Source organism: Poeciliopsis prolifica, unplaced genomic scaffold (assembly GCF_027474105.1).
Source record: "Poeciliopsis prolifica strain line A6 unplaced genomic scaffold, Auburn_PproV2 SCAFFOLD031, whole genome shotgun sequence".
In the NCBI taxonomy this organism is placed as follows: Eukaryota; Metazoa; Chordata; class Actinopteri; order Cyprinodontiformes; family Poeciliidae; genus Poeciliopsis; species Poeciliopsis prolifica.
Window position 1 is genome coordinate 4,840,840 of NW_026562406.1, and position 20,281 is coordinate 4,861,120.

Genomic DNA, 20,281 nt, shown 5'->3' on the forward strand with positions numbered 1-20,281 from the left:
ATTGAGCAAAGAATTTTTTTTTCTCTTACCAGTTCCTGGTGAATCTTACAGATCCTGGGCGCCTTGGTTTGTATGTTTATTTTAGGCAAAAAATCAAATAGCATATATTTTAGGTCTAAATTAAATGAAAAAGGATTTTTCTATGAAATAGAATAAACGATAATGGTACTGTAAACAAAGAAGAAAGATGCTACACATATAATCTATTCTTAATAGTTTATGTCGTGGGTCAAAGTCGCACAAATGAGTATTCAGCTCTGAAGGTTCCTTTGGAATACAGGTAGTCGCCATGAAATTCAACCTCAGCCATATTTCCAGAGGAGTGCCACTGGAACAGCTGTTGGCCACTAAACACGTTGGTCTTTAAGACATCCATGTCTCGGATCTGAGCAAGAAACATAATAAAAGCATTGCTTTTATTCTTCATCCAAATCCCACATGTCTGAAAAACAAAGCTTGTTTGTACCATGATATATGTGGACTGGGCGCCGGTGGTGTTGAATGGTAACGCTATCTGGAGCGCCTGGATCTTGATCTTCACCGAGGGAGGAGCGTTGATGAGCACTCGGCAGGTGCGGCTGGTGTTGGACGTAACTGGATTCTCAAATATGCCGCTGGGGGAAAATAGCTGAATGTCGCAACCTGCGAGGTAAGAAGGAGGAAGAGTTTACTTATTGTTTGTTGAGCAAAAGATCACATGCATTCAAATACAGTTCCATCTGTGAGAAGTCAAAGATGACATTTTGTTGGGACATTTGCAGCAGTATATTCCTCTCTATTGTATTGTTGAGGCTGGAGTAGCACTTTATTGTGGAAATCCAAAGGATGAACCCCCACCACAGCAACTAATAAAGCCAAGAATATAAACCAGTCATATAGAGGTCAGTTTACAATTCTTCCAATCATGTTTATTTCAACAATTAGGGAGTATTCCCCTCTCAGGATGTTTCAGAATTTTTTCAAACATTCCTAAATTAAGTGTATTGACTATTTGTCCCAAACACTTAATTCCAAAATCAAAGAGAATAAATAAATAAATAAATAAAAGATTCAAATCTCAAAAGTGATCAAAGCAAAATGAAATAAACTCAAACAGTCAATACTATGGATCGTGGGTTCTGGTTTACGCAGTCCAAACAAAAGGTCAAAACAGTCCAGCTCTTTGTTTTCTTTATTCAGTTTTTATCTAAAACCAAGCAAACCCTGCCCTTACTCCTGCACTAATTCTCACTAATAAAAACTGACTCACTGACTGACGACCGAACTGATGACAGACAGGTAAAAAACCATATGACCACCCACGTGCAAGACTCATCTAAACGCTACATATTTATACTGTGAAACACACCCATTTCCCAAACTGAAATCAATTGACTAACTAAGTGAATTACTAACCAAAAAACTTATTTAGAAAACAAAATAAACATTCTAATTATAAATCAACTAGAAAAACAAAATAAACTGAATAATCTACATTCTAAACTTTAACTAAAAATAATGGAGAAAAAGCTCCTACATTAAGTACTTCTTTATTTCAATTACATTTCACTGATATAATATATTTTGTGTTTATAGTCAGGAATTAAAGTGAACAGTTGCAACAACCTTTTGCTCTGCAGAGATGCATAGCTGTGCATCATCACCTTAGCTATAAAAAAACAAATATTGGGCTTTCTAATGATTTTACCCAGCAGTAACGTGCAATATTAACTGGTTATTAAATAAGTTGCCTTACCCTGATGGTGACTCCTTTTTGTATTCTTCTTCGATCTGTAGGTAAACACAACCCCATTTCCAGGAGTGACCAGACTCTGCCGGACAAGCAGGACGTTGGTTCTGGTGGTCAGTTCACTGCCTACTGCCTGTACACACTTCCTCACGAAAGCCAGACGATCGAAAAACGCCACGTATTCCCCTGTACAACACACAAACACACACATTGGGTTACATGCATCCTTGTGTCTGCAACAGACTTCGAAATTATTCAGTGGTTGAATCAGAGCATACTTTTTCTGCAATCCAAAGAGCTGGATATGAGTGTGATGCTGATGACCTCGTCGAGGGGTCGACCTATCGACACTGTGCATCTGCTCGGCGCGTTGTGCAAATCCACAGTGCCTGATTCCTCCAGCAGCAGAAGTCCACATGCATCTCAAAAAGCACATGCACTGTGATGACAATCATGCTCCATCTGCTAACACGCTGTGATAAACGACGCAGACTCACTAGGCTCAGGAGATGGAGTGGCTGTGGTAGTCTCTTTGACGGCCACAGTCTCTGTTGGCCTCGGAGGAAGGCTGCCCATGCAGCGCTGTGACGCATCTTTAGGAACCGGAGGAGTAGAAGATGGAAGAGCCTTTTCTGTGGAGTTTGCTTTCAGGGTTTGAGTGGTCTTGTTCGAGGCCACATCTCTGCAGCTGCCTGTGTTGCAGCCTCTGATCGTGATCGGTTTGGGCATGTGCATGCAAAAGAGAGGGCTGAGGGGCTCAGGTTTATGGGGGCCCATGCAGGACACAGCTCGGGACTGGATACCGTATCCGCAGGACGCTGAACACTGAAGAGCACATGGCACAGTGTAAGCAGGATTATGCACAACAGAGATTGTTTATAGCAGAGGTTCTGCAACCTTTACAATCCAAAGAGCCATTTTTGGCTTCAGTCTGGCTAAATTAAACAGAAAATATTACATGACTTACGAAAAAAAAAAAAAAAAAACTTATAATTTTTATAACTAAATACTGCAGAAAATCTGTTTTTGTCATTTTTTTAACAACACCTATTTTATTCCTTTGTTTAAGTTTCAGAATGAAGAAAACTAATCATTTTCTAAAAGTTAATGGTAATTTTTGGTTTTATATGTTATGTTACTATTGGCACTTACTTTCCATCAGAAACTAAACTCCTAATAACCAATAGAAATGGTTGGGACTTTTGTGTCATTCTGTTGTAGAAATGCAAGTTATTTCATGTAAAAACTGAAAAATAGCTAAATCCAGCATTTCTTTATTTAGATTTCTAAAATGTCCTCATCATTTTTAGTTAACGTATTAAAGAGCCAATGTGGAAAGTCCAAAGAGCTGCTCTGCGGCTCCAGAGCCTCAAGTTGCAGACTCCTGGTTCAGCAGTGCTCAAATGAAGAGTTTGTGTAAGACTTAAATAATATACTCTGGGAAGGAGTGCTCTCAGAAAAGACATACGCACTTCCACTAAATCTGAACTGAATCCTGTATTCACATCAATCTGAACTAATCTTCACATCCCATCACGTCACATGTACCTGGCTCCATGGTTTCACCTCCCACTTGAAGGTGCACACTTGCACCAGACAAGGCACAGTGGTGGCAGGTTTAACAGCTGCACGGCAGCCGTCCTCTGGCACCACGCTCTCCCTCCCGTGAACAAACTGGACACAGGACACGTTCCTCTGAGCTACACCCAGGTCACAGGACACAGAGCAGGGCGATGTCCTAAATACCTTCCACCTGAATGAGTGACGCTGATGGTGAGATGACTTTTGTTCTTTTTTCTTTTTGCAAAAACCAACAGATCTCAAACTGCTTGTGTGAAATTCACCTTGCAGGGCAGCTGTGAGTATTACATGAAACCACTGCTGTTGGTTTGGGAAAGCCACTGCAGTTGTAATCCTCCAACACCTCCTCCTCCTCTCCATCTGCCTCTCTAGCACAGTACAGCACTCTCTTGGCTACCCCTCCTCCACACGTTACGCTGCAGACTCCTTGCTTAGAGCGCCACCTGGTTGTTTGAGGAAAAGTAGCATTTGTAAATCGAAATAATACAATTGATTTAATAATCTAATTAATGTTCATGTTGTAACAAGACAAAAATTGTGAAAGAAAAAAAACAAATCCAAAGTATATGATTTCAAATAAAAGCAGCACTGTTAGTGCTACAAATAAAATACAAATAATTGTGAAATTAAATGTTTCTCACATTGGAGGGCAGGGAGAAAAAACACACATCTCAGTGTGTGGATCTGGTTTGCTGGAGGAGTCACAGTGGAAGTCAGGGACCCCCAGTCTGGTCTGGTGATCCATACAAGAAAACCAAACCTGCAGGGTTCCTTTCATGCATGAGCATTAGGCCTTGAGTTACTACACCGAAGGAAGGAAGAGGTGCTGGTTCTGAAGTGACTATGGCTTATCAGCTTTCAGCTTACCATTCCCACAGCTCCTAGAACACTGGCTGACTACGGGGCTCCAGACATACACAGGCACGTGTCTGGAGCGAGGAAGGAAGCCAGACTTTAAACTGGGCTGCTCCTGGTGAAGAGACAGAATGTTTAGGCGTTAAATTAGATAATTAAACTAAAAAAATTCAATGCCTTTTTGACGTTACCTCCCCCTTAGAGTCCCACCCGATGGGGCACACATCCACCACACATGGCACCGAATCTGGAGGTTTGATCTGATTTAAACAAAAGCTATGGTCCACCTCGACATCTAAGCCGTCTTCTTGCCGGATGCAAGACACGCTGCGTTCTGCTTCCCCCGGTCCACACACAGCAGAGCAGTTCCCCGGCTCTGAGACAGACCATCTGAAGATAAAGTGTTTCAGATTACCCCAAAGGAGCAGGGAAATATATATCTAAAGCAATATATATTTTTTTATATGTATAAGTCTTCTACATTCTGTGATCACTGGAGCAAATGATTGTATCTGCAAAACAAATGCACTAAAGGTCACATAATCATTGATAAATCACAGGTAATACCTGGCAGGGCAGTGGTGCAGGTTACATTTTTCCACAGGGTGGGGAGCGGTATCTGCGGAGCACTCCGAATCGGAAACCTTTACCACATCGGATCCACGCTTTTGAACACATTGCACCTGACGCACCCGAAATCCGCCGCCACAGGAGGCACTGCAGACCCCGAAACTTCCTGCATCCCACCTGCAAAACAGTAAATTATTCATGTATGGTCACTCGGGCCGTGCGTACCTGCAAGGGGAGGACGAGAAGAAAAAGGAAAAAAAAAAAAAAAAGAAAGATGACGCTAACCTGGGGGGACAGGATGGAAGCTGACAGGTTGTGTGTGGTGTTGTGGGTGGAGGAGGGGCTTTACAGTAGTGTGGCTTCAAAAGCTTGTTGTTGTCTGCGTCTACGCAGACATGCTCATTCTTCTGTATACCTTAGGAAGAACAAAAAAGCATGGGAGGATGTCTTATTTCATCACACCGTTTCTTACACACATTTATCATTAGACACTTGTACTTATTTTTTTACCCAATCCACAAGTGACAGAGCAGGGTGTTGCTAATGAAGCCCATTTGCCTGTAGGTGAGCTGACTGTCAAAGACTTCTTTCTTGGCACATAAAACTGAAAGCTAATGTTTGGATTTGTTTTTTCCCCATATTCTGTTCCATATTTGCGATAGACCTGAAAAAAAAAAAGGAATCACAAACTTTAGAGGCCTAATCTCAAAAATGGACAATGAACTAAAGACAAGCATTCCTTTCTTTGTAGGTACAAAGGCCTCTTTGGCATTGATTTTGGACAGTTTTCAATTTAAAAATCCCCCACTCCTGGATGGACTCTACACAGTCCTGTAGACGTCCTCTGGGATGCACGAACACACTGTGATTTCTGTTACGCATGACGGAGCGTGAAATTTAACCCAACTGGTATGAGTGTGCAAAAAAATGATAATGGTTACAGGTAGTACAGTTAATTATTGTGGTGATAGCAGATCTGGAGCCCTCAGATCTGCATGACGGAGCCTGGTGCAGCAGAAGTAGCTCGACCGTAACATGGCTCATCAGCAAATTCAAAGGAGGGGCAGCCATGTTGGCCTTTGGCCAATGAAACCTCATTTCACCTACAACTCTCCACCTAATTTAATGTAAAGCTACCAGAGGCAGTCCCCCCACCCCCTTGTTTCTCAGGCTATAAACAAAATGACCTCAGTAAGCACCTGAAATAAACAAATCATGAACATTTACACTGCCATAATCAAAGATTGGTATACTTGAATCCACGTTTTAGACTGTCAGATTCACTCTCAGTTGGGCTGCAGTTGCCACTAAATACATATCATGTACTGTGTACTTTCCAGTGATGTTGTAACTCTTATAAAGTAAAGCCTGGTGGCCCGCCAGGCTTACAATACACTGGGTGGAACCCTGCAATTGACTGAAAGTGTATACGATTGTTAAAAAAATATATAATTTGTATTTTGTGTGTTTTATAAGCTCTAATAGTAGCACCACGATTACCGTCAAGGTGTTACTGTTCCTCATCCACTAAAGCCAATGTGGATCCAGTGTGAAATAACATTTGCTGAGTAATTTGAGAAATTCCAACCTTTTCCTGACCTGTATGGTTATCTCTTGTTTCAGAGGTCCAGGTACTACCACCTCTTCCATCTCAGGTAAAAGGTCAGGAGTCAGATGAAGGCGGTACTGGACATGGTCGTCATCTAGTGGTGAGGGATGGGTGGTATTCAGAGCCATGGCACCCGATCCAGACACGATGTACTGATCCCCGACCATCACAGCTGAAAACATAGAACAACCTCACATGCTTTACATTTACCAAATACGCTGATGTTCAAACTTAACTTTAATAAAGTAACTCCACCCACCTAAATGAGTGAAGACAGGAGCCCTGTTGACAATATGGACCTGAGTGGCATTCACCGGCAGAGTGAGAAAGGTGTTGTAGTCTTTACGTGAAAAGAGGAAAGAGAAATTAGCTCAGTTACCTGTGTTACAAGGTGAAGAAAGGCAAGCAGTTATCTAGTTATTTGTTACTTTTGGCACCACCACCACTGTACGAGTCAGATGTCAAAATGCAGGTGGACCCATCTCCACCACACACCCCGCACACATCCCACGCCTTCCCAGAGTGCAGCACGCCATCGCAGCCGAACACCTGACCGCAGAATCAAAACCAAGTGTAAAAACATCCGAAAAGAAAACTGGCTTGACTCTCTTGACACGTTTATTCTTTTTACCTGGCATCTCCCTCGAAGACAAGCAGCTGTTGCGCCGTAAGGAGCGGAGACGTCTGACTCGCAGCGAGTCCCATCCACAAAATAAGACCCACGGCTCACTATGAAGCTCTCTCCATCTGACTGACACATGTATCTGCACTGCTCATCTCCTAATTGTCACCAAATTGAAAGAAAAATATGAGATCCTGATTTTCTCCATTTGAAAAAGAAGAAGTGGAAAACATGTTAGAAATATTTAGATTACCATCACCTTTGACAAAGCCGATAGCAGGGATCCATTTGTAGAAGGAGGCAGTGTTGGGAAGCAAGTATAAAGGTTGGGGGTCTGTTTGGGAACATTGCTCTGCCATGAAGTCCAACTGCGTTTGCTGGCAAGGCTAAAGCAACATGAGTGGAAGAAAATTTGTTACATCTTGCCCTGCGCTATAAAGCAGCTGTCAAATAAAAATTTGCCAGTCGCCAGTGTTCTGATGCTAAAAGTTGGCATCAATGCTAAAGTAAGCTACAATCTACTCAATAGCATGTTGAAATTAGTGTATGAGATAAGATTAGCCAAAATGCTTAGCCAAAGGCTGCTAATGTAGCCTAAAGGCTGTGTCAGTAGCATGTAGTGTTCAGAGTGCTAACCATGGCTAATACATAAAAAATATAGCGAAAAGGTTTACTTTAGGGAAAAGGCCACTGCTAATGTGGGCGGTAGCTACTCGTGGGACGGATCATCCGGGAAATGGTGGAGAGGGAGAGCCTGACTAACTGGATGTCAGACAAATTCTAGGGTTCACGACTGCTTATTGCCAAGCCCAAAAACCGCAACCCTCTAAAGTATGTTAAAATTTGTGTTTAAGCTAAAATGTTAGCTGCACAGAGGCGCAGTTGGTAGAACTGTTACCATGCAGGCCGGGCCTGGGTTAGATTCCCAGCATGGGCACTTTCTGCATGGAGTTTGCATGTGCATACTCTGGCTTCCACTCACAATCCAAAAAACATGACTGTCAGATTAATTGGTTTCTTTAAATTCTCTCTAGTTGTTTGTCGTGTCTGTCTCTGTGTTGCCTTCGACAGACAGGTGACCTGTCCCGGGTGAACCCTGCTTCTCGCCCGAAAAGTTCGCTGGAGATAGGCACCAGCACTCCACCCGACCCCACTTGGGACAAGGGTGTACAGAAAATGGATGGATGGCTAATGTTAGCCTACATGCTATCAGTAGCATGTGGTCTTAATTTGACTACTAGATCAAAAAGTAGAAGCCATGAATAAACTGGAAAAAAAAACTTATTGAACTGCAACACTGTGTCTTGCAAGGATTGTCAGTATGGCAGAGATGTTAGTTGGCGTGATTTTTCCCCTAGGTTTTGGTGTTGGATATTTAGTTACTACAGGTATGAAGCAGGTTTGTGCAAACTATTTCCTGGTAGCGATTTAGAAAGAAGTAGCGCTGAGGACGAGAGCACTGTCTCTGCATACAATTTTTTCTATGCTTTTCTTTGTGAGCTGGGGAAGTTTGCTTCTCTGAGTATGACGTTTTTGATGCTTTTCTTCGTGAGCCTTCTCCGACTGGGTAAGTTTGCTTCTCTGAGTATAATATCTTTGATGCTTTTCTTTTTTAACTTTCCCCGGTTGGGAAGCTTAAGCTTCCTTGACTGGGGAAGTTTGCTTCTCTGAGTATGATGCTTTTCTTTTTTCCCATCGCAGGCTGGGAACCACTCTTTTCCAGCAGGTAAGTCAGAAAGTTCAACTTTTGTTTTAATGAAGACGGTTCAAGACAGTGCTATCCAGACCACTGTTCTAGGGAACGATTTTGCCAATATTCCCAGTGAGAAGGAGACAGTTGAGTTTGTTTTGCTTCAAAGAAGACGCCAATAGAAGTCAGTAGCCATGAAGCGAGTTTTGTCCTGGGGAACAAATCCTCAAATCTCCCACAAGAGCAAACCTCTCCGGTTTGGTAAGTTTGCTCTGCAGTAGTAAACTTATCTCAAAAACCAGATGTAAAGAATGAAATCAGCAGAAATGAAGAAAGTGACATTAACAGTTTTTGTACATTTTTCAATTCGTACAGAACCCAGTTCCTCTGGTTCCCAGGAGCCACTCTTGATTCTTCAGTACAAAATGTCCACACACACGCACGCATTGTTGGATTAATGCCAGTATTCAAAGCATACTGAACTTGAGTTTTACTAGAAAGTGCCTGTCCTAGAATCCCCAACAGTTCACCATAGAGCAGTTCACAATCCACAACATTTTTCCCCACTGGAAATCTCTCGGGTTCAGATGGAACTGAAACAGAGTGAACTGTCATCAGATATGGAGAACGACTATCAAATGTCATACTTACTGGAAGCTGTTTTACACTGGATAAGTTTGTGTGACAAAAACATGGATATGCAAGGGAGATTTCATAGGTCTCTTGAAGACCTGTCCCCACGTTGTTCTGCCTGAAAAACCTCTCATTAGCGTCGCGTCTTTGTTTAGCTGTTGGATGGATTATAGTAGGCAAACTTGCTGTTCAAGCTGCAAGTCTAAGAGAAAAAACTTCCTTAGTAATAATGAAGTGATAGTCTTGTTCCTGCCACAGTTGGCCAGGTCTTGGAATCCAACACGTCCAGTGATTCCAAATGCAACTATTGACGTTCCTGGACAAAGTGGGAAACAACTGTACCGTCTGTACCATCATCTGCTGTGATTCAGAGCGGACCCACTTCTATACATATCTGATGCAGGTGTCTACTGCAAAGAAGATATTTACGAAAGGGGATTTGTTCATATTTATGAGAAGCAAGCACCAAATGTGACATCTTCCCCTGTTCCTCTTCTCCAAAGCAGCCAAACTGGTTTTCAGCAGGAGCCAAAAACATTAAAAGAACTTGCTGCAAACAAGACAGGAACCTATTTTGAGGCTGGAGGGATAATCGTAAAGGAGACAGAAATTGTATCGTCTCTCCAAAAAAATGAAAACATATCAAAACCATTTTTGTTGATACTTTTTGGTTTTTGTTTACTTTGTGGTATTTTCATGTTTATTTGTTTTTTGTCTGTGGACTTGGTTTTTTGTTGGGAATATCAAGCCAAGCATTGAACGCTTAGTTTTAAATTTAATTACAATTGGTAAAACATATTTACCAGTTCTAATTAAATTTTCTGTTTCAGTTCAGTGTCAGAAATTCTTTGTTGAGCTCAACGGGAAATTAAATGTTATTGTAGCTCATTAAGTTTATTCAAAGAGCCTATGAAGATGGTGATGGCTGTCAATAGGAAAGATCTCCTGAAGCAGTCTGTAACACAGTGAACCTTTAGAAGCCTCTGACTGAAGATGGATGCTCCACCTTCCTAAGACGACCTGATGAAGAGGATGGTCAGGATTGTCGCTAATTTTCTTGATCCTATGAAGAATCACTCTCGGCATGATCATCTCCAGAGGTTTCACAGTCGTCCTATATCTATCTATCTACATATATACAAATACATATTCTGCTCTGCCATCTGTATTAACAGTGTTCCACCATAGTTAGAACTACATCTCTGTATTTAGAACTAGAGATGGCGTCTTTGTAGTCCAAACCAGCAACTCTGCCTTTCTCTGTGTTTTGTTGCTAAAGAAATTAATCCTCTACTATCATCTGTGTATGAGACAGAGAGGTGGAGAACGAATAATATCTTTGTGAGACACCCAGTCAGGTTTCTGCTAAAAAGTAGTCCGAACAACTCTTTCCCGTTCATGAACCGTAAGGACGATCAAAAACCGTTTGAAGCATATGGGAGGGCTACTTGTCGCTTCTGATAGTACCATTATTCACCTCTTCAGCTCACCTAGAGTAACAGTAGCAATGAGAGAAAGATGATGTGCGCTGAGCTCTGAAATTTTTGAGGAAAGTATGACAATGAATGGCTGGGAGCCTGAGTTTACCCAGTCACGATTTCACTCTGAAGCACCTTGACAGAAAACCGTTAGCCCTAGAGAAATTTTGAAAACATTTTATGGAAGAAGGGATTCGGTGCGTTGTCACGAAAGACTTTCATACCAATAGAGCGATTTTGCAAGTCCGTCACTCTTAGTTCTCCCTGTGCATTGCTATTGCAGGCCCCAATTACAAAAACGCTACAACGTTAACAAAACGTAAGAGGTATGTCCCAGTAAGACCTGAGAAATTGCTGATTGTAGAATAGGCATGAATACATATTCATACGCTGAGTCCTCCACTGTCTTTACCTGTCACAGGTAAAAATTAAAGGTAATAATAACGTAAATTTACGAGCAGAATTTCTAGACTTTGTAGCCAGTACTGTGCATTTCCGTGGTGAAACAAACTCCTACAACCAAGAGATATTTCCTTTGTAACTAAATCGGCCCAGTTAACTGCTCTAATTATTTTTGTAGCTTAACTAACTTTTTTTATACTGTGTAGTTTTACTTCACATTGCCAGAGGGAGAGGCAATGAGAAACCTGCAACAGGTGCTTTTTGTTCGTTGTTGCCGTAGTTATGGTTACTTTGAGGTATGTCAGTTGTCTGTAGATGTTTCTTACAATTTATGTGGATTAAAACAATCTGACATAACAGTGAACCTGAAGTCATAAATGTACCACTATAAATATATGTGTATGTTCACCAATAAAAATGATTCATCAGATTAGGCTGTGTCAAACGTGATTATTGTGCCCCAAAACAATTAAGTTGGTTAATTTTGTAGAATTATGATTTGTTTTTTTGTCATATGTAAATATATTATAAAACAGACATTCAACACATAAGTAAAAATGTGATTTCTACTTCGTGGCAGTTCGTTACCAGAAAAAAACCGATTCATCTCTTAACACCAACTTAATCCTTGTTTACCAAACAAACTCTTTTGAAATATTGCTTTTCTGCTTAGACACAAAAACTTTATAATTAGTAGATTTTGTAAAAGTAAAGCTATGTTTACTTTGTTGCACTTGGTTACCATAAAACACGCTCGTCTCTTAGCAACAGATTAAAAACATTGTTAATGTTCAAAAAACATAAGATTTCTTCTGCTCTTTTGAAATACTACTTATGTTTTACTACTTCACAAGAATTGTTTAGTTGGTTAATTTTGTAGAATTATGATATTTTTTTGTCATTGGTAAATATAAAACATTCAACACTAAAGTAAAAATGTGATTTATACTTCGTGGCAGTTCGTTACCAGAAAAACAAAACGCTCCTCTTTATAACGCTCCAACTTTATAAATGTTTGTTAAGCATAAGAGGGTTTAAAATACTGCTTTTCTTCTAATTGGTCAAATTTGAAAAAGTAAAAATCTGATGTTTACTTTGTGTTTCCAGAAAACACACCTATCGTTTAGCAACAGATTAAAAACAAATATTGTTAATGTTCAAATGTTCTTCTGCTCTTTTGAAATACTATTAATATTACTGATCAAGAATTATGAAGTTGGTTAATTTGTTTCTTTGTCATTGGTGGTAAATACAAAACAGACATTGAACACAAAAGTAAAAATTTGATTTATACTTAGTGGCACTTCGTTACCAGAAAAAAAAAAAGGTTGTTACAAAACATAAGCTCTTATGAAATACTGCTTACAAGAATTATGCAGTGAGTGAACTTTGTAGAAATGTGATTTTTTTTATTTTTTTTTGTGATTGGTAAACATAAAACAGACACTGAACACAAAGTAAAAATTTGATTCATACTTCGTGGCAGTTCGTTACCAGAAAAAAACACCCATCTCTTAATACCAATTTAATTGTTGTTACAAAACATAAGCTCTTATGAAATACTGATTTTCTGCTTATGCACAAGAAATTAACAGTTGGTAAATTTTACAAAAGTAAAAATTAGGTGTTTTGTGGCATTTCGTGACCAGAAAACGCACTCATCTGTTAGCAACAAATTAACAACAAATATTGTCAATGTTCAAAAGACGTAAGATTTATTTTGCTCTTTTGAAATACTACTTATATCACTATTCAAGAATTATGCAATTGGTTAATTTGGCGGAAAAGTGAAAATGCTTCTTTTTTGTCATTGGCGGTAAATACAAAACAGATATTAAAAGTAAAAAGTAAAAATCAGATTTATACTTCGTGGCAGTTCGTTACCAGAAGAAAAAAGAAACATCTCTGACACCAATTTAATCCTTGTTTACAAAACATAAGCTCTTTTGAAATATTACTTTTCTGTTTATGCACAAGAAATTTATAGTTGGTAAATTTATAGTTGGTAAATTTTGCAAACGTAAAAATCAGGTGTTTGTGGCATTTCGTGACCAGAAAACACGCTTGTCTCTTAGCAACAAATTAACAACAAATATTGTTATTGTTCAAAAAAAGCATACGATTTCTTCTCTTTTTGAAATACTACCGGTGTTATACTACTTAACAAGAATTATGCATTAAGAATTTTTTGTCATTGGTAAATGTATTATAAAACAGGCATTCAAAACAAAAGCAAAAATTTGGTTTAAACTTTGTGGCAGTTCATTTCCAGAAAAAAAAAAGACTCCTCAGAAAGTAAAGTTCATTTTTACATCTGGACTTGGTTGTTCTGGATTCTTAGTAACCATGTCAATGTTGTTCCTGTGGCCACAGCCAGGGAGATTGGCTCCAGTGCTGTGGACCTTAAGTTTCAGAATAATCTGTAAAATTGTAGTCATCTTCGTCTATCATTTTCTTATTCTGTTAAACCTCAATTCAAAACAATGTCTAATTTTTTATTGGTTAATTTTCAGTAAATCTTCATTTATCACTCTTGTCAGTTTCAGTGACCACTGCAGGGTTGTCAGTCTTTAACAGAAGGTTTCAACAACTTTGTCCACAAGTGAATGTTGTGCATGAATGGACACATAAGTATCCATAAACACATGAGGTGTGTGTGTAAAGTTATGTAGTTGATACATAAGGACATTGTGTGTGTTTGAGATGAGTGAATTTTGGTCAGGAAGTCCACTAACATGAGCTCATCTCTGGATCTGAAAACCCTCTTCTGTCTGAAGAGCCATCAGCCACATGATCAGTGAGGTCTGGATAGAATAAGAGCAGAAAAGATTATGTGAAAAACAGAAGAACACCACAAGAATAGTAAAATGCAATATATGATATATTTAATAATATTTATATTTATTTTTTTCTTTTCAGCTTTGTCAGTTTCCCCATTTTCCTCATTCATCCAGTTTATCAGAATATTTTCCTCCTGTCTCATATTTTACCAGTCTGTCTCTATACTTTGACCTTCCTGTTACTATTTCTCTGACTCTGGCTAACTCTGTAGCCAGAGTGCCATACATTAGCAATGTAGCCATACATTTACAAATGTCTTTGTGCTCTCGTCTTGTTGTGTTTGTTAATAAAAGCTTAGTTTTATTTTACCGTGAACCAAATCTTTATGATGGCAAAGATTAGCCCAGCTCAAACAAAACACTTTGTTTCACACGTACCGTATCAGGTCAGCTGGTCAAAACTCGAGCTCTCTTCTTCCAGCTTGTTGTCTTTTCTGGCAGCGCGCGCTGCTCTTCTTGATTTTTATTGGCGGTTTAGCTCTGACGCTCTTCTTCTTCTCCAAAACGTTAACAGTTGCGCGAGTAGCTACCGTAATTGCCGTTGTTGCGCGCAACACGCTCACTCGCGCTTTCTACTCCCCTGCCGAGCCGGTGGAAAAGGGGCAATGGAGTTTCCGGCTACCGTAATAACGATCGATAGGGAACTTTTTTTCCCTCCTTCACACAACGCTAAAATCGGGGACTTTTCCGGGGACGGCTTCAGCCGGGGACAGGTCCCCTAAAACGGGGACTGTCCCCGGAAATCGGGGACGTCTAGTCACCCTAATTCTTCATGCAAAAATGTTAGCTTTCATTTGCAGTTTGCAAAATTTTGGGAGAAAACAGCACATCACTGAAAATACTGTGAAACATAGCAGTGGCAACATGACGCTGTGAGGTTGCTTTACATCAGCTGGGACAAGAAAGCAGATCAGATGGTACATACAGGGCATTCCTCAAAGAAATGTCTGTTCGAGGCTACAAAAATCTTACACAGTGTCTAAGGTTGCAGCCTTCTTGTAGGGAGCCATGATGGAATGGTCTTTTTAAAATGATATACTCACACTCAAATGTTTAGAGCTTCGAGGAGAGTGAAGCTCTAAACTTTTGCGAGGCCCAGTGTAAACAAAACCAGAGAGAACTCACCAGTTGGTTACAAAGTTCAGCCTCAATATCTGGCCCGTCACAGTCATTCCCTCCAAAAGCAGGTCTGAAAATACATCACACGCACTTCTTTAACATGAAGCTCTGCCAAGCAGATACCGATGCTTGCGTGACAGTTGCCACCTGGGGTTGTTGCATTCCCTCGTACGGAGCATGACCCCTCCGCCACACGTCCGGGAGCAGGAGGAAAACCCAGACCAGCTGGACCAGGAGCCGTTGACAGAGACGCCGAAGTCATCTGGGGACACACAGCGTCCCTTCAGACACCACTAGAGGACAGAATGAACAATATGCTTGTGTTTTTACTCCTCGGCTCTGGATTGACTGCAGCAGCATTTCTCCATAAACACACAGGGAGTGTTACCTGATTGGGTGCACACTCTGTTCCATCCAGCAGTGGAACCAGGAGGCGTTTACAGGAGCTGATGTCTTCGGGTTTAACGTGACAGGACAGAGCACGGCAAGCCGGCTGTTGGAAAATTAGACTGTAATTGTAAACATGAATCAACACGTACAGTGGAATTGCATGCATATTTCCATGAAGTTGGGGGGTGCCATCTAGTGTTCCAGAGCTAATGTTGCAGGCGGCATACATACAAGGTCAGGATTGGAGAAAGAGCAGGCTCTGGCAGTGCTACCAAAGGCTATGCGACACTGGTCGTCAACTCCGTAATACAGCCCGGGCTTCCAGTCCTGCAGGGAGCCTCTCAGTGCGGGGAAATCCTTCACACATTCAGCTCTCCCTTCACTGCGAATGTTGAGTAGATTGATGTCTAATTTAGAGTGAAATACTTAGAATGAAAATATGGTCTGGTTTTTATGTTGTTTTTTTGTTTTTTTTTTTAAGAGACCAAAGGTCTCCTCCTGCCACACATCCCAGGGAAGTTAAACATGTGAGGCGTCGTACTGATTATAGAGACATACACGGTCATATGAACAGCATCAACATGTAGCTTTAGTCGCTTGTGTTGACATTTTAGTGTTCTTTGAAATTCCTTTTGTCATCTTGGACGATGCTTACAGTGTAAGCTAGCCCAGATGGCGAGACCTGGGAATGTTGGAAGTTTTTGTTTTGTTTACCCTCCATTTGTGAATTATGTTTAATGTAGAAGAAAATCTGATTTGAAGGCTGCTTGCTAAAGTCTTTATTGATACAATCTTTTACTTAAGGCCTCAGGCAGCTCTTACGTTAAACCAACCACATCTACTCCAATCGGCAGGAACTGGCCAAAACTCAAACTTTGAGGTTAAAAGAGAAAAAAACTCTTTCAAAATGCAAAGTATTGTGATGTTTTGATGACATATACTGGATACGGTGTAGCTCTCTGTAATATTAGCTATTTTCAAATGGGAATAACGATAGGAACCTCTTAATTTGTTAGTCACTATAAATGTGTTTTTTGTATGGCAAATTTGTGAAAAAAGATTTCAAGGAGTTTTCTTCATCTTTCAGTGTTTCTTTAAACTACTTGAACATTTCAGTGTTTTAATAAACATTCATATGTGCAGATAAAAAACAAACAAACTATATATTCATTAGTTATTTGGGAGAGGGAGGCAGTATATCCTTTTGGCAGCACTGAGGTTTGTGTGATTGTTGGCCCACCTGAAGAAGGTGAGAAGCTGCTGTCTGCTGCAGGGGGACCAGGTCAGATCCACGCTGTTGTAGCCTCCATCTGAGGCCATCATGAAGCCGCTCCAACTGCAGCCGTTCGCCGATCCATCATGGTCAATTCCGAAGCTAAACGCCAGACAAAGGCGTTGAAAATAGCAGAAGTAACCTTAGTGCAGAACGAATCCAGCATGACTGGTGGCATTTAAAAGCAACATATAATTGCCGTCTATTAATCGTTTCTTAGATCAGTACTGCACCTGCTCTCCGAGTGATAAAAAAGGATTATGAGGGATTAAGAGCCCTTAACCACCCTGCCTTAAAGCTGTTCTTTTTGAACAGCTCTCATTTTAATTCAATTTTATTGCATCATTAAAAATTTAGCAGCCCTTTTGTCATTTTATTTGAATAATGATCTGAAAATATTTCAATCATTTGGGCACTTGACTTTATGTTCTACTTATGCTATTAGCAACATAAGAGTTATAGTTTTACATGAATTATTTAGGAGCAAGCGGGGCAGCTGGACATTTTCTCTGTGACTCTTGCCAAATTCTGCTGGCTCAGATATCCAAAAAGAATAATACTTCCAATGCGTATTTAAAATTAGAGAATCATCTAAATGGAGGCGGCTGTAAAACCCCAGATTATTAGGCTTGGTGTTGTACCTGTGACCGACTTCATGAGCGATGGTGATGCCCAGGTCGAAGCCCGTGTCCTCTGTGATCAGACAGCTCCAGTCGCTGGAGCAGACCCCTCCCAGCTGTGTCACTCCCCTGACCTGCTTGCTCCCATTGGGCAGCTCCAAGTCATACCTGATGGTAACAACGTATTTAGATCATTACCTCATTTGTATAGGAGTAAGACACAGTGCCCTGCAAAAGTAACCCCCATCCCTCTCCTTTTCCACATTTTGCCTTGTTTCAACCACAAACTCGAATGTACAGCATCTATTCAGATGTGATCCTAGAGACCGAAACAAAGTAGCGCATAAACGTGAAGTCTGAGGAAAGTATGTTTTTTAAAAGAAAATAAAAAGTGCATTCATTTTATTCATCCTCATTTACTCTAATGCCACTAAATGAAATTCCCATCTGCTCTCCTTGTGTTTGAGGACAGCTCCAGACCCACCACATAATTTGCATGTGGTTGGACTTACTGATTCTTCTTCAGAAGTCACCAGCTTATTAAGTACAACCGCATGCACATTTCTAGGTAAAACACACAATTGTTACTGTTGATGGAACATTACTGAACTAACATCATCATAAAGACAGGAAGTATGATGCTGTGTGTTGGTTTTGTTCAGTTGTGGAAGCAAAGTAAAAAAACTCATTCCTTAGATAAAACTTACAGAATTGTTGCTGTGGTAAAGATCAACCTTTTGCCTCTGCAATGACCCTAAACATGCAGCCGGAGCTACACTGAGCTAGAATGATTTCAAAGCATATTCATGTGTTGTTTGCATTGGTCGATTTCATAAAAATCCCAGTAAAATGCGATCAAATTTGTGGTTTCAAAGTTACAAAATGTAAAAATTTTCAAGGGACTTGGATGGATTTTTACAAGGCATATATAATATGTCTTCTTTAAATGCCAGGAAATGCATCCATGCCTGGTTACATATAGCAGCAGGTCAGCGTGCAGCGGGTCTGAGTCGTTTGAGGGGTTGATTCTTCTGCCCCAGTCACACACACTTCTCAGAGACGAAGTGATGTTGGTGGACATTTGGATCTCAGGCTGGAAGATTATCCACAGCAAAACTATGAGTTAAAGCATTTCCCTTTTGAGGATTACATGATGTTTCGCCAACCTCTTACCTCTGGCTCCGATAGGATGATCATGCGAACCAGGTGAACCCTCATGTTGGCACCCAGGGTCATGTCTCTCAACAGCTCAGAGGCCTGATCAGGATTTACATTATTGATCAGATCGTTAGACTTTCCGCTGCTCAGAGTGTGATTAAACCGTTCCAGAGCCCTGCAGAGCCTATCACTGGAACATTTCAGGATAAACTGTACAACTTCAAAACACATCACCACCCCCACTCTAATATACTTCTTCATTATTTATTGATCACTCCTTATTGCAGCCTAACGGTATGTTTGACCTACATTTCCAACCACAGTTTCTAAAATCGCTCAGAGAGGAATGCTTCTACCGTGGGTCTATATCCTTAGACTCACTATATTGAGATTGGTAAGGATGTATCGTTCCGTGTCCTGCTTGTGGACCTGCTGGACGTCCGGCCCCACTACCACCAGCATCTCCAGATGCGTGATGTCAGGAATCAGAGTTGAGCGACGCAAACGGTCGCTTACTATGAACAAAAAGGAAAACACTTTGTGGAGACAAACAACAAGAAACTGCTTTTGGGCGAGGCCGTTACTCTGAAACAGTTACTACGACTACATGCAATTGTTTTTTATTAACAATGAAGCAGAGAAATTAGATTTTTAACCGTGTTCTTATGTTGCAACATGTACCTGTCATGTCTGCAGAGGAATCTGGAGCGGAGACTTTTTCCCGTGGCTTTTGTGAGGGAGAAACAGCTTCAGTTTAGTTAAACCCAAAAGAACATTTTTAGTGTATTTATACCATTTCAACAGCCTTAAAATCCCAATTCATCATAGAACATGAAAGAGCAACTCAAGTGTATCATTTCGATGTAAAAGGATAGTCTCTGCTTATTCTGCTCTTGTAAGATCATTCAAACTCATTAAGATTAGATGGAGAGCACCTGCAAATATAAATGTTTTAATACTCTTACCACAGACTGAATTAGGGGTGTCAGAGTAAATACGACTCCACAAATTTTAGTGTACTACCTGATTTTTCAATTTGTGTTCTGGGAAACACGTTGTAAAACCATGTGTCACATCTTCATTTTGCTTCATCTCAATTGTATTTTAAAATGCTCCATTTGGACAAAGTAAGACACAATTTCTCTAAAAAAAGTTCAGCCTTTCCCAGTTTAAAGTTGAAGAGTTCAATGCACTTTGTCAGAGCTCAGTGAGAAGCAGAATCGTCTGCCGCAGAGCTCCTGCTCGCCTGCAGCTTTCCACCTACCTCATCCTGAGGAGATCCCATGAGAGCGCTGAAGCCAGGCATGAGGAGCAGAAGACAGACCGCAGTCATAATAAACATTTTTTTCCTCTCCTTTGTTCTGTGTGTCTACCTGTTCTGCTGTGACTCTGAGGCTACATATAGATATATATATATGTATATGTTCTCTCCTGATCATGTGGGACTGAGCCTAGCCATTAGTGTATGAGTAACATGTTTATGTAAACAGTAGGGACAAAGTTGATGTGTGTCATACGTCATTTCCTGAATTTTTTTCCCCCCAATTTTGGGATCAAAAGGGCATCTTTTATTGGATTTCTGAAATGACTAAAATGTGTAAATTCTAGCCTTGCTTCAGAGAAATGAAACGGCATAAATGTTCAAATCAAAGGAAAGGCATCATGTATTAGAAATATTTCTGATGGAAATCAAATAGAACAACTGAGAAGTG

The 20,281-nt window shown here is 40.4% G+C and overlaps 1 protein-coding gene across 1 annotated transcript; it reads right to left on the reverse strand.

Annotated features, from left to right (window-relative positions):
- Nucleotides 1-202: 202 nt before the first annotated feature.
- On the reverse strand, nucleotides 203-20,013 carry adamts13 (ADAM metallopeptidase with thrombospondin type 1 motif, 13). The gene is made up of 29 exons (XM_055050584.1): nucleotides 19,834-20,013; nucleotides 19,251-19,296; nucleotides 18,951-19,084; nucleotides 18,585-18,668; nucleotides 18,380-18,504; nucleotides 17,433-17,579; nucleotides 16,759-16,893; nucleotides 15,750-15,900; nucleotides 15,517-15,621; nucleotides 15,276-15,421; nucleotides 15,135-15,198; nucleotides 7,226-7,352; nucleotides 6,976-7,124; nucleotides 6,773-6,893; nucleotides 6,604-6,684; nucleotides 6,335-6,516; nucleotides 5,246-5,399; nucleotides 5,021-5,150; nucleotides 4,733-4,912; nucleotides 4,357-4,555; nucleotides 4,178-4,280; nucleotides 3,952-4,081; nucleotides 3,574-3,753; nucleotides 3,278-3,482; nucleotides 2,227-2,554; nucleotides 2,008-2,151; nucleotides 1,736-1,915; nucleotides 467-642; nucleotides 203-385 (listed from the first exon to the last, which is right to left on the reverse strand). Exons 1-29 carry the CDS (start codon nucleotides 19,909-19,911, stop codon nucleotides 230-232), a joined length of 4,140 nt encoding a protein of 1,379 aa, XP_054906559.1. The 5' UTR covers nucleotides 19,912-20,013; the 3' UTR covers nucleotides 203-229.
- Between the last annotated feature and the right edge of the window lie 268 nt (nucleotides 20,014-20,281).

What these genes read in the sequence shown, in the direction of transcription:
- adamts13 (XM_055050584.1), bottom strand. Translation starts at nt 19,911, where the DNA reads ATGTTTATTATGACTGCGGTCTGTCTTCTGCTCCTCATGCCTGGCTTC. An exon ending in CTGAACTTTGTAACCAACTG is followed by an intron (nt 7,353 to 15,134) that starts GTGAGTTCTCTC and finishes ATGTTGCTTTAG; the next exon opens with CCTTGCCAGCAAACGCAGTT. An exon ending in AGGTGAAACCATGGAGCCAG is followed by an intron (nt 2,555 to 3,277) that starts GTACATGTGACG and finishes TGTGCTCTTCAG; the next exon opens with TGTTCAGCGTCCTGCGGATA.